The 14,290-nt window shown below is 45.0% G+C and overlaps 1 protein-coding gene across 2 annotated transcripts; it reads left to right on the top strand.

Annotated features, from left to right (window-relative positions):
• Positions 1-541: 541 nt before the first annotated feature.
• Positions 542-12,423, top strand: LOC119737659 (cytochrome c oxidase subunit 5A, mitochondrial-like). Of its 2 annotated transcripts, none has more exons than XM_038212150.1 (4): positions 542-729; positions 10,496-10,728; positions 10,955-11,086; positions 12,124-12,423. In XM_038212150.1, the coding sequence occupies exons 1-3, from the start codon at positions 651-653 to the stop codon at positions 11,084-11,086; spliced, it is 444 nt and encodes a 147-aa protein (XP_038068078.1). In that variant the 5' UTR covers positions 542-650; the 3' UTR covers positions 12,124-12,423. The 2 variants fall into 2 exon arrangements, with proteins under 2 accessions (XP_038068078.1, XP_038068077.1); XM_038212149.1 differs by having other exon boundaries at positions 543-729; positions 12,120-12,423.
• Positions 12,424-14,290: the final 1,867 nt, after the last annotated feature.

Raw genomic sequence — 14,290 nt, 5'->3', positions numbered from 1 at the left:
GAAATTGCTTCAAATCACACCACAGAACATCTAGAATCCAATTTTTTTCGGGGCCCTTAAGCGGGCCCCGAACCCCACGCCGTAAGGGCTTCGCGCTTCGCGCTTGCATCAGTTATGATCAAGGTATGTCCCCCCCCCCACTTTTGAGAAGCGATTGACGCCCCTGCTTGACGTCCCCCCCATGAAATGTTCCAGCCCCCCCCCCCCCCAGCGCCCCCCCCCCCCCCCCCCCCCCCCACTGAAAAATTCCTGGCTACGCCACTGCATGATTCCCATTATGCAGCTAGTTCAATGGTAATTATTTGATCAAATTTTTTTTAAATAGTGGATAAAAAAGGTTGCTGATGTCATTTTTGTTTATATATGGCGTGAAAAAAAGTATTGTTATGGAAAATTCGTTGAATAAAATGGAGTTATCTTTCTTGAAAATAGATCACCTTTTGCCGCATGTATTATACATTTATTTCTAAATTTTTGTGAATGCGCGGCTGAACCCGCGGCTGAATACGCAGCAGTAATCTGGCCAAATCCGCGGCTACCTCGAGCCGGCCGCGCCGGCCGGCCAGGTTCAAAGGTCACCGCAAGTGAATTCGCCGGTTGTGTGGATTTTCCAGCGTTTTGCACGTAATTTCTACACACCAAAAACCACAATGTATCGACGAGTAATATCGAGTGTTGTGAGCAAGACAAGAACGGTGATTAGTCTTCAGGCTTGTAGTCGACCTGTTGGTTAGTAATTTTGAGATTTTTTGTGTAATAAAATTTGTTCAAATGGAGTGGATTTGTCGCGCGCAAGAACATGAATGATGAAGAAGTCAAGCTTATCGAGTGAACTTTCCACGGCACTTGACATGCTTGATTTGAACCACACATGCATTTGAATGGGAATAGAGATGTTTGATGCAGACTACAAATTGTTGACAATCAATGTGTGTGTACTATACTGCACATACGAACTTGGCCTATGCATCGTGCGGGAATTTGCACGCCTGCGCACTTGCAGTCATTTTTAGAAAAATATGTCGGTGACTTGCCTACGTCACAGACAACCCGAACGTTTGCGGGTCAATCCAGGTCAATTCCCGCGCGGACCATCTATTTTTGAACCGATCGATATTGCGGTCGGCCGATATGTAATCTGATACGTTCCCACGCCACGGCCAAGCACTATGCATACATCCTGCATACAAATACGTATACGTGTATGTACATGTATTGGATGATCCAGGGGATCGGCGAGCTTCAAGTCAATTTTTTTTCAAATCGGAGTTCGACTCGAAGCTTGCTTCATTTTATTTTTGACCAAAATGCAATTTGGGATTACATGTATATTCAAAGTTACATAATAATACAGCAAATATGAAAGACCGTTTAGATCTCTACATCATTTGTTGTGAATTAGCCACTGGAAAACACAGTACAAAATAACTTTATTTAAGTTTAATAACTATTCAAAATCTGCACCTGTGGTTTTTAGTATTTTACGACGATGGAAAAAAAAACATTTTTAAAGTTCTTTATCCTTTTTTCCCCGGCATATTTTTAAAGTTATATTTCATTGTCATAGTGCTAGCCCAGGGCGGATAGGCATCGTGTCTTTTTGCTATCAGTCTTTATGTTATCATTTTAAAAATTATTGTGTTTTACAGGTATGTTTTATTCATAGGTTAATTTAAGTGTAAGTTTTACTATTGTCAGTTCTTGCATGCTGTTTTTACTGTTTTTACTCTTTGATTTACACCAGGACAAGAATGTGTTTGTTTTTAACTTAGATGACTAATACAAGTACGAATATGAATGTTCACCACTTGTCAATAATGTCGAGAAGTTATAACAACAAAGGCATGAAAATAAAAGGAAATACACTTGATGCCAACTTCACGAAAGGGGTAGATCATGGGGGCAATTCCGAAGAGTCGTCAAAGAACAGACGCAAAACAAACAATCCAGATTATAATCTCCCCCAGGCTAATACATAGTCAAAAACCCGTTCTTTAAAAATCGAATCAGAGTAAGTAAGCAGTAAGCAGTAAGCATGACAAGTCTTTTAAAAAATAGTTTTGAAATTTTTGAATCAAATTGCAAAAGGTTTTCAGCGTTTTTACGGAGGGACTAAATTATCAATCCAAAAATCATACCTTTTTTCAAAATTCTTGTTCCGGCTGAAATTGCACGCAACGAACATTTTTTGGAAAGAAGTCTGGGTCAAAATCAGATAAAATCAACGAAATCATAACAATCAAATCAATGTTGAGAAACCTTCACCTGAATGTCTTTTGATTTTTTACGAAGAGACAAATTCGTGCAAAGGGTGGGGAATGGGTATCGGTTATTTGCCAAAACAACAAGTGTGTGGGATTTAGTTTTCACGACCAGACAAACATCTATGGGGATTAGTTACGATACCGGTACCTCGCAATTGTTGTTCCATTATTCTGTAATTGGTACATCTTTGAAGTTTCATCTGTGTTTCAAAAGTTAGTCAGTAGTATGCGAAATGTTTATTCCAAATCGTGACCAACTTAAAACCTCTTTTCTGACAACCACTGCAAGTTCAACGGGTGCATTATGTTATACCTGTTCCCCAAACCTAACCCTAACCGTTAAACCCCAACACCTATTGCGGCAAATTCACCCCTTCGTGAAAACGCTGACAAATTGGAATAAGCGAAATCTGGATAAAGTCAACACTGATAACTCAAAACCTGAAAGTCAAACCATCCCTCCATGGTCAAAGAAAACTGCATAGTACTACGAAATAAAACAATATATATACCCTGATTAACCAAATTTCGAGTTGTTCCGTAGCTGCATGGGAGGCTATACTATCAAGGTTGGGGCCTTAGGCCTATATATCGCAAGTCCGACTCCTCCGATGATAAACCTGGACCCCCGCCACGCCTCGGAAGTCCGAAATTTCCAAATTATTAGGCGTCGGACTGATGAGGTGTCGGACCTAGGCGTCGGAATTTTATAACAGTTATGGGCCTTATATTAGATTTTGCCGGACTTGGGGCCTATATGCGTCTGACATAATTATATGAGGCTTAGCGGAGCCCTTAAGATTTCCCTTTAAGTCCAATGTTATTGAAAGGTCAGAAACGATGGAAAATGATGAATACTCCGAATACAAAATACTCTAAATAATTATGGAGAACTAGTGATCAAAGGCATCTTGTGAGCGAATAGTTCGACAGTACTGATTGTTATTCTCCTCTGATGTCATTGTGTATCGTCTAAACATGAGAATGCAGTTTCTATTTTGTTGGTTTCTGACAAAGGAAGGCATTTCAAATACATGTACTTTGCTCCAATTTTTAGAGAAAATATTCTGAACTTGCGGAAAAAGGACCCACCAAGTCAGAACGTCGGCCAAAGAGGCGAAAAAAGATATTTTTTTTTTGCATGCGGGAGGTGCTTGGTACGCCCACGGGGGTACGGACGTGCGGATCCAGATAATCCACCCTAAGAATTTCTGTGTAATAAGCCATGCTAGAGTAAACTTTTAAATAATAAAACATGAATCAATGAAGTTGGAGGCTCACTCGGATGGCAGGTAAGGGAGCCGCTGGTACGTTCAAGTTTGACACCACCGAGGAGAAAGAGAAGGCTGCCGGCCAAGGCTAATGTAGCTAAGGAGAAGGAGAGAATCAAGGCCAAGAAGGAACGGGAAATGAAAGCCAAGATTGCAGAAAAGCCAAGCAAGCCAAAATGGTGAATAAAGTCAAGAAACCCGCGCCGAAGAAGTCACCCAAGAAACCTGCCAAGAAAACGCCATCCAAGTCAAATATACATCTGTCAGCCAAGCCAGCCAAGCCAGCCAAGAAGCCAGCCAAGAAGCCAGCCAGCAAGAACACATCGAGCAAGCAGAAGAAAGTGTCGGCCAAGCCTTCGAAGAAATCATCGAATCAACAAACTAAAACCAAAACGGCTCTTTTCAGAGCCACAACATTTTCACAAAATAGATATGAGATATTCGTTTCTGCAATTTGCATTTTTATTAAATTTTATATTTTTCATGATTACTGTTTTTAAGTTTTCGTATAAAGCCCCCCCCCCCAAAAAAACCCCAAAAACATCATTGCATGAAAATAAGATATTTTCACCCCATATTCCATTCCGCGCCACGGGACAGCGCAAAGGGTGAATAAAAAAACCATGATATTCCAACCTCCTGATTCGGAGTACTCTAAACTCCCCCCCCCCCCCCACACACACACACACCCACACTTAAATTGCACAGGCGTAGAAGTGGGGACGCGGCCCCATCCCCCATTTGCCCCCATCCCCCATTCGCCCCTCCCCCCGTCCCTAACGCCCCCTTCCCCGGGGTCTGGATAATGGTGCACGGAAAAAAGGAAAAATTAGGAACAAAGGAAATTTTATCCCCGCCCCGCCCCAAGGGGTCGGGATAATTGGCAAGGCCAAAAGGGTCAATAAAAAATGTGCATGGAGTGTTCCCGGTGCACCGCCCCCTATCTCCCCACCCTTCCAACCTGCACTCCAACCCGCGGGCCTCCCTCACCCCACCCACTCAACCCCGTCCCGTCGCTTTGGGATAGTAAGGGACGAAAAAAAAGGCCATCAACAAACGGAATCCTTGCTTTGTAACGCTTCTTCCATAGCTCCTGCACGGGTGCATGTCTATGTTCCCCAATTCCGATGTTCCCTAATACCGATGTTCCTCGAAATCCTTACCAATATAACCCTAACCCTAACCCTAATCCTATGGATTTGGGGGAACATCGGTATTGGGGAACATCGGGTAGATCCCCTGCTCTGCTGCACGTACGTACGTGTATACTGTATGCAGACTAACTGATCATTCGCAATTTTTGGCATTTCCTTCGAAAAATGTCCATGCATATTGCTCGCGACCATCGCACAATCAAACCGACCACCCACATGTGGCACACCATTCGACAGCTAAAATCCTCAACTATTCGAAATAAATTCATTTGAATTTGAACCAAATACTGGAAAGAAGACAAACGGGATTGAAGAGATGGACTCCTACTCCTAGCGAGAGTGGCCGAAATTGATCGACGACGATGTCATGCGCGTATTTTAAAGCAAGAATTTGACGATTGCGTCATAAAATTCGGCGCTGTTCACCTAATTTGCATACGAAGGTTTCTGTGAATAGTTTGTCGTGGCCCCCACCCTCTGCCCCAAGGATCGGGATTATAATGCAAGGACCAAATCAAAAGAAGATTGAGAAATTCCAGGCCCTCCCAATCTGCGGCTCTCCCGGGGATATTCAACCCTCCTGGTTCGGAGTACTATAACCCCTCCACCTCTCTCTCCCCCTCTCTCTCCCAGGAATGATATGCCATCCTCTTTGTTTTGGGAAATCCAACCCGTCCCCCCCCCCCTCCACCCACGGGCAAGCAAGTCTGAATAAAATTACTTGAAGAATATGCAATCCTTTGTTTGGTAAATCCACCAGCCCTGCCCGCTCCCATACCCACCCACTGGGCATGCAGATTTGGAACTTAGAATCACTGGAAGAAAATCCCCCGACCCCCAACAACCCCTACCCGGCCTCAACCCCCACCCCAACCCAGTCTCGCAGTAAAAAAGAAAGTCTGGCCGGGAACGTAATTGCACCACCACCGTAAAAAGACAAAAATCACTGTTGGAAAAGAAAATAATTTCAGCTTTCTTGGCATGGCTTGAACCGCACACCCCGCCCCCGCCACACCCGGGGGTCTGAATATGATATCCAGGACAGGGGAAATGAAATGAAAGGGGTAGGCCTACTCCCAATAATGTAATGAAGGTGCATCATTCATCAGAAAACAAAACATCTTGCTTTTTAGATTAATTTTGTTTTTTTTATTAGAACGCAAGCGGTGATGGCGTGATCAATTATTGAAAATCATTTGCAATTTTTGGCTGTTCCATCGAAAAATGCCAATGCATATTGCTCGCGACCATCGCACTATCAAATCGACCACCCACATGTGGCACACCATTCGACAGCTGAAAACCTCAACTATTCGGAATAAATTCATTTGAATTCGAACCAAATGTTGGAAAGAAGAAAAATAGGATTGAAGAGATGGACTCCCAGTGAGATTGGCCGAAGACGATGTCATGCGCGTAATGAAACAAGAACTTGACAATGACGTCATCATGAGCGGAGCTGTTCGCCTAGTTGCATACGAAGGTTTCTGTGAATAGTTTGTCGGGGCCCCCACCCTCTGTCTCCAAGGGTCGGGATATAATGCAATGACCAAACTCCGCTGGATCGACGGCCTCACCAGATGGAGCGGTCTCAGCGTGGATAAACTAACTGCGGCGACCCTTCAGCGAAGGAAATCACCCCTTCACCAGTCACACAACCCAGAAGAAGTGGACGGTTGTTGCGTCAACGGGCAGTAGCCTACGACGTCTGATGATGATGATGATGATGATGATGATGAAAACAAAAGAAGATTGGGAAATTCCAGGCCCTCCCCTTCTGATGCTCCCCGGGATATTCAACCCTCCTGGTTTGGAGTACCTTAACCCCCCCCCCCACCCCCACCCCCGACTCATGCGGCCCCACCACCTCTCTCCCCCCAAGAGCAGCACGTCTTAAGATTAATAACTAAAAGAACATAAAGGACATTCCACCCTCTTTGTTTTGGGAAATCCCCCGCCCCCACAACCCCTACCCGGCCTCAACGGGGTCCGCTCATAAGTCCGACGCCTCATAAATCCGACAAAATCACATCCCCTAACCAAATAAAGGCCCATAAGTCCGACGCCTCATAGGTCCGACGCCTAATAAATCTGACGCCTCATAGGTCGACGCCTCATAGCTCCGACGCCTCGTAAGTCCGACACTCGTTTTTCCGTTGTCGGACTTTTGAGGCGTTGGACTTATGAGGCGTCGGATCTATGAGGCGGAATAAATAAAGTCCGACGCCTCATAAGTCCGAAATTTCGGACTTATGAGGCGTCGGACCTATGAGGCGTCGGACTTATGATACGGTCCCGCCTCAACCCCGGCCCGGTCCATGATATCGCAGTAAAAGAAAGTCTGGTCGGGAACGTCATTGCACCAAATTAAAAGACAAACTTCACTTGTTGGAAAAAACAATTTCAGCCCTCTTGGCGTGGTTTGAACACCACGCTCCGCCCGCCCCCCCCCCCCCCCCCCCCCCACCGCCCCATCCCCAGGGTCGGAATATGGTATCCAGGGCAGGGAAAAGGAAAAAAAGAAAGTGGTATTCCCAATAATAAAGTCACATCATTTATCAGAAAACAAAACATCTTGATTATTTGGTGACTGCTCTATGTTCCGACACCCCTATGTTCCGACAACCTAGATTGTGTTACTCCCGGTTAGGGTTTAGGGCTAGGAATAGGAATATGTGCAGTCGGAACATAGGGGTGTCGGAACATAGAGGTGTAACCGATTATTTTATTAATCTTGGGTTTTTATTAGAACGCGCGCGGTGCCGGCGGGCCGGATATAACCGGCGTGATCATTTGAAAATCATTCGCAATTTTTGGCAGTTCCAGTGATGAATTTCCATGCATTTTGCTCGCGACCATCGCACTATTAAACCGACCACCCACTTAGGCCACACCATTCGCCAGCTAAAAAACTCAACTACTCGGAATTAATTCATTTGATCTCAAACAAAATGTTGGAAGGAAGAAAAACAGGATTGAAAGATGGACTCCCTTGGACAATACGAAGTTTGAGTTACAAAAAGGAAAACGCTAAAACAATATTTTAATCGTCAAAACTCACCCTTTCATTTAACAATTTTGACTCTGTCTTCGGCAAAAGGAAGCGGACATGATTCTGTTGCTTTCAGCATGTAAATTTCTGGCAGGTGCATCCTCCGATGTAGGCCTACAGTGATATTATTCATAAAACTGAAGGAGTCTGGCCGAAAATTGGCCGAAGTGGATGTTTTGCGGGTAAGCAAGAATTTCATGATGATGCTATAATGAGCGGCGCTGTTTACCTAATTTGCATATCAAGATTTCTGTGTTGGTGGGGGCCCCCACCACCCATCGCCCACTAGGGTCGGGATATGTTGCAAGGACCGAAAAAAGAAAAGGAAATATGAAATTCCACCCTCCTCCTTTTGAGCCCCCCCCCCCCCGGATTTTAAGCTTCCTGGTTTTGAGTACTCTAACCCCGGCCCCCCTCTACACTCACGAGGCATCCTCCCCCACGCCCCCCCCCCCTCCACCGGGAACCCCTTATGTGCACTCCCCTTCCATGGGGTCCTGATATGGTGCAGGTGTAAGAAATGAAAGACAGGAATTATTCCATTATCCTGGTTCTCAGTACCCCCCTCCCGTTCCTTTCCCCCCACCCAGGGGACCCCACCCCGCCCCTCAAGGTGTTGGGATATGTGCAATGGCCATTCAACCAAAGAATGTGCATATTCCACCCACTGTGTTTTTGTTCCCCCGCCCCCACCCCATCCCCTCCCCCTCCCCCACCCCACCTGCAGGCCTCCCCCGCCCCACCCGCGGGCCATCCCCACCCCAACCCACCGCCCAACCCCGTCGCATCGGGATACAGGGGAAAAGGGACAGAAAAAAAGAGACACACACACATTTCATCAAACGGGATCCCTTTAATCAAACGGGATCCCTTTAATCTTCGTAACCGCCTTTCACTGAGCTATATATATCTCCTGCACGTTACACGTGTTTATATCACGTGATTACTTCACTATCGTTCGCAATTTTGGGCAGTTTTAGCGAGCAATTTTTATGCATATTGCTCGCGGCCATCGCCGTATCAGACCGGCCACCCACATGTGCCACACCATATCAAAGCTGAAAACCTGTTCTATATGGAACTAATTCCGGTTTTCCCGAACCAAATTCGAGAAGAGAGAAATTTAGGATTAAAAAGATGGACTCCCTCGAAAAATAAGAAGTTTTGGTTCCTAAAAAAAAAACCGCTAAAAAATGTTTCAACTGTCAAAACTCAAGCAATAGGTCATCGATTTTGATGCTTTCTTCGGCAAAAGAAAGCAGATATCATGAGCTTTTCTACTGTAAATTTCTGGCATGTGCACTCTCCGATGCATAATGATTTCATTCATAAAACTGAAGCGAGTCGGGCTGAAATTGATGGCATGAGCGCAAGCACGAACTCAACGTTGACGTCATAATGAGGGGCGTGTTGACCCCAATTTGCATAGGTGAATTTCCGCGATAAGTTTGTATGTGTATACTGTACAGCCAAGTTAATGTTCAGGCTCAGTGATGTCGGGTAAATGCAGTGTGCATATTCATGCTTTGTTTCACTGAATTTATTTTTTAGTGGATATAGGCCTAGGCTAGCATGTATAGCCTATTGCCAGCGGCAAACCCTATCAACAGAGAGCGCTGTACTAGTACTGATACTGATAGAGCTGAATTATAAGATATATTAAATTACCTCCAACGGTTGTGTAGCACCTGTGGCCTAGTGGATAAGCAATGGATCTCATGAGCGGGAAGATCTGGGTTTGATCCTTTTGCTAGAAAGTATCATGAATCCATTATTTATTATTATGAATCCGCCAAAATCCACCAAGTTTGTCATGCAAATAAAATGTTGGTGTCCTGAGTCCATCAGAATCCACCAGTGTGAATCCATCAGAATCCACCAGTGAGTCCATCAGAATCTAAAAGTGAGTCCATCAGAATCCATGAGTGGAGTACATTGTTTTGTACATTGTACACACTGAACATGTGGCCAAGAAGTTAAAGAGTTGACATCCTGAATCTATCAAAGTCCCCCAACTGCTCAATGTGGAGGTATCCTGAATCAGTCAAAATCCTGCAGTACCGCTAGACTTACTGTCCTGAATCCATCAAAATCCCCTGACTTGTTCAATATGGAGGCATCCTCAATCCGCCGAAATCCTCCAAAACGGGGGTGTGGATTTTGATCGATTCAAATATGTAGGGGTAAAGAAAAAGAACACTGCGAGTGTGACACCTTTTTCCGAATGTCAGACAAGTCGACCGTTGAGACAACTCGACTCGGGACAAGTCGACCGTTGAGACAACTCGACTCGGGACAACTCGACCGTTGAGACAGCTAACGTGCACGGCACGTGCACGGTACGGCCACGCCGTTGACCGGAGATGCGCGCACAGGCCCGGCAAAAACGAACGATGTGCACGGACAATCACGCTGCGCTATATCGGCTCTGCTCTGTTACGTGTCATAACTCCCAAACGGCGATCAGCCGCCGTCAAAATCCCCGGTACTATCCCCAAAACTAAGCCCCAAAACATGCGTGGCGACTTGTCTCAACGGTCGACTTGTCTTTCCATTTATCGCACATACGGTCGAGTTGTCTCAACGGTCGAGTTGTCTCAACGGGCGACTTGTCCCGAGTCGAGTTGTCTCAACGGTCGACTTGTCTGACCCCCCTTTTTCCCCCCATGCTCTATGTGACAGGTATTAAAGTAAAAATTAACATCTGTCCCATACTTTCTTAACTTTCTTCCCATAATTTTCTTCTCTGCACAGTTGCATCAAGGAGTTACTCATCCAAGAAGGAGGAGACGGACGAGCAGTTTGATGCCCGGTGGGAGGCCTACTTCAACCGTCCAGAAATCGATGACTGGGAGCTCCGACGAGGCCTGAATGAGCTTCATGGCCATGACTTGGTCCCCGAACCTAAGATCGTTGCTGCCGCTCTGAAGGCGTGCCGACGTCTGAACGACAGCGCCATGGCTGTACGCGTCCTTGAAGCGGTTAAGGTACGATGCCTTGTTGCCAAGGGTGGCAATTCAATGGAAATGCGTTACGGACAATCAGGACTTAAGTCAGACGGCCGACTTGAGCGATTGGACGAGTTGTACGATGTCCGTTTAGCTGGAGTTTACTAAAAGTGTGCGGAGCCTATGGTGAAATCTTGAATGGTCCATTGATAAGTATACCGGTTACTTCAGTAATTCTTTTATTGTTCCTGTTTTTTTTTTTTAGGACAAGGCCGGAAGTCACAAGAACATCTATCCCTACATGGTTCAAGAGCTCCGTCCCACCCTAGATGAGTTAAGCATCAATACTCCGGAAGAGCTCGGCCTAGACAAACCACTGGAAGACAAGATTATGTAGGTAGGTATCTCGGCCGGTCCCGAGGTCTATGGCCATTCTCAAATCTTGTCTTGATAACTTTTGGACTAGGACTCCTACAACTTCTCGTATTCAAGCTGTATGCGTGAGTAAAAAAGTACAGGCAGTGTGGCCCATCAGGCCAGCGTTTATCTCCGGTTTCAGTAGCATGAAATGACTGAGAATATTTCTATTTCCCCTGGATGGGATGCCAGTCCATCGCAGGTTACACCCAGCTAATGGCGGTACCCATTTATACTCCTGGGTGAAGAGAGGCAAGTGGGCTGAAGTGGCTTGCCCAAGGACACAACATGTGGCCAGGAGTTTGAATATTCCTACTCCCCCTGGATGGGATGCTAGTCCATCGCAGGTTACTCCCCAGCCAATGCTGGTACCCATTTATACTCCTGCGTGGAGAGAGGCAAGTGGAGTAAAGTGGCTTGCCCAAGGACACAACATATGGCCAGGAGATTGAATATTTCTACTCCCCCTGGATGGGATGCCAGTCCATCGCAGGCTACTCCCCAGCTAATGTCGGTACCCATTTATACTCCTGGGTGGAGAGAGGCAAGTGGGGGTGAAGTGGCTTGCCCAAGGACACAATATATGGCCAGCAGACTGAAAATATTTCTATTCCCCCTGGATGGGATGCTAGTCCATCGCAGGTTACTCCCCAGCTAAAGGCGGTACCCATTTGCACTCCTGGGTGGAGAGAGGCAAGCGGGGTGAAGTGGCTTGCCTAAGGACACAACACATGGCCAGCAGCTGGATTTGAACCCTTGACCCTCTGATTACGAGTCACAAACCCTAACCACTAGGCCACACTCCCCACAGTATGCATGAAGTATGCTCCGAACTGCTTGGGTCCTGTTGCCAAACTTCCCAAGCCTGGATTTGATTCATCTTGTTATTGACAGCTTGATAGTGCTTAAAGGGCCATGTAACGAAAATTCTTTTATGCAATCCTTAAATATGCACCTTTGTGTCCCATTTAAATTTCATTTTCAAATTTTCATTTTGCCATTTGGTTTTTCAGCTAGACTGGTGCCATTACAAGATGAATTGATGGTCCTGAATTCCTGTACCTACATCACCACACTGTGACATCATGTGCAATGCTCTGGTGGCAGCTTGGTACCAGACCGTTCCATTCGATTGGCTTCAACTTAAAATGCATGATCTATGCAATGGGGAACACAAAAAAACTTTGATTTCAGATACAACCACAACTTAACTCGTTACTTAATTCTTTCTAAGTATCTTGCAATATCAGTCAGGTTTTTTTTTTCTTTGCAACTAAAATGATTGACAGCTGACAAAATAAACGTAATTAAAATATTTGAAATATTGGAAAATCCATAATGTGGGATTCTTTCACGTGGGTTGATGACATCCCAACTTGTTTAAATTAGCGTTTTCGGTTACTTCTCCGCGCTTACTCGTGCCAGCAGGACTGCGTTCGATAGAACTCTCACGTGACTTCTCGCGCTTACTTGAGCCTGACCCAAGTAACCGACCCCTGAGCCGGTTACTTGGGTAAGTATCCCACAATACAATGGGACAACATGGCAGCTACATCTAACGCTGCGATGGTGGGGGATTCAAAAGTGTCTCAGCTTCACTTCACACTAGTACCAGACAACGGGAGGAAAGTTCAGTTAGTCTGAACCGGCATTTCTTGTTCACGTTGGAAGAGCACGTACAAAAAGTGGCCACCATGGCTTGCTCTCGACTCCTCAAATCCATTTGTAAACGAGATTTAATCAGCACATGACCTCAAATAACAAAGATCGTTCATTTATTGCTGAGGATTGCGCATGTGTACGTGTTCTACATAACCCACGAGGACAGACACACAAAGGGAGAACAACAGATCCTTTCAGTCCTCGGGAGTTGAGTCTTTTGTTGGAAACGGTCCTCTGTAGTAAGTTTGTGTGCTTAGTCTATGGGAGAGTGTTATATTACAGGGACAAAGAGAAACACAAAGCATTGTCCTCAAGAGTATAGTTAAACAAGAGTGTGTGCATCTTTATACCCAAGACAAAAGTACATGTATGGGTAATCGCGAGGGAAGTCCATGGAAGAGTGTTATATTACAGGGACAAAGGGAAATACAAAGCATTGTCCTCGCGAGTAAAGTAAAACAAGAGTGAGTGCATCTTTATAACAAGACAAAAGTACATGTATGGGTAATTGCGAGGGAAGTCCATGGAAGAGTGTTATATTACAGGGACAAAGGGAAATACAAAGCATTGTCCTCGAGAGTATAGTAAAACAAGAGTGTGTGCATCTTTATACCCAAGACAAAAGTACATGTATGGGTAATCGCGAGGGAAGTCATCTAACACGCTGAACGTACGATATGCAAATCAATACATCACTTGGATAATACGTCACTTTGTAATCGTTATCAGTTGTTTGAGTTCGAGAAATATTGTTTGTGTTGCATTTCTGCTTTTCTCTACGGAGTCCTCAGAACACTGGATCAAATTCTCTTCGGGGAATCGCACTCTGCTTTGTATTTCACATGAAGCTGTAACAGTATGCTATTCTTATGGTTTCGCCTCACTGACGAATTATCAGTAAGACTACGGCCAAGTTTGGGCAGGACCATTAGTCGCCTAGTGGTTGATTTGTGACGTACCTTACGCCTGCGCACTGATGGCAACGTGCGAACGTCTCTAGTCAAACGCTGGTCAAAATGTCATCGCAAAACTTCTGGATCCTGGCTCCAAGCTAGCGTTATGAATGCGCGCGGCTGTTGGTTACCAGCGAAGTAACCAGCCCCAGTAGGCTGGTTCCAAATAGTCGACTAGCGTAGTCAACCACCGTCGACTAGACAGAGTTCGGGCAAACGTTAGTTAACCATTGGTCAACTATAGTCCTTGCGCGAACTTGGCCTATATTTATGACGTTCAGGTCTTGTTTTTACAAATTATTAGTTCTGAATGCCCAATGCAACTTTTTTTTCCTTTGCACGGAAATCTTTCAGGATAATTTTTTTTCAGATATTGCAAACACTGATGTGTGCTGTGTGTGTTCTAGGGATATTCAGGACTATATGAATATAAAATTCTTTCTTTGTGTGCATGTGTAGGATTTTACGTACTTGTAACAATCGGAATTATAGTGTGAATTATAATTATATAAAAGTTGTGGGTTTGGTTTTACACTAATACAAAAAATTGGTGTTCATATTATTTTTGA

This window comes from Patiria miniata, unplaced genomic scaffold (genome assembly GCF_015706575.1).
Source record: "Patiria miniata isolate m_02_andy unplaced genomic scaffold, ASM1570657v1 HiC_scaffold_3, whole genome shotgun sequence".
Taxonomy (NCBI): Eukaryota; Metazoa; Echinodermata; class Asteroidea; order Valvatida; family Asterinidae; genus Patiria; species Patiria miniata.
The sequence above is the reverse complement of the archived record's forward strand: the minus strand, read 5'-3'. Positions and strand labels throughout refer to the sequence as shown.

Coding starts and splice junctions, on each gene's coding strand:
- LOC119737659 (XM_038212150.1), top strand. CDS start 651: ATGTATCGACGAGTAATATCGAGTGTTGTGAGCAAGACAAGAACGGTG. Junction 730..10,495: donor GGCTTGTAGTCGACCTGTTG/GTTAGTAATTTT, acceptor TTCTCTGCACAG/TTGCATCAAGGAGTTACTCA. Junction 10,729..10,954: donor GCGTCCTTGAAGCGGTTAAG/GTACGATGCCTT, acceptor TTTTTTTTTTAG/GACAAGGCCGGAAGTCACAA.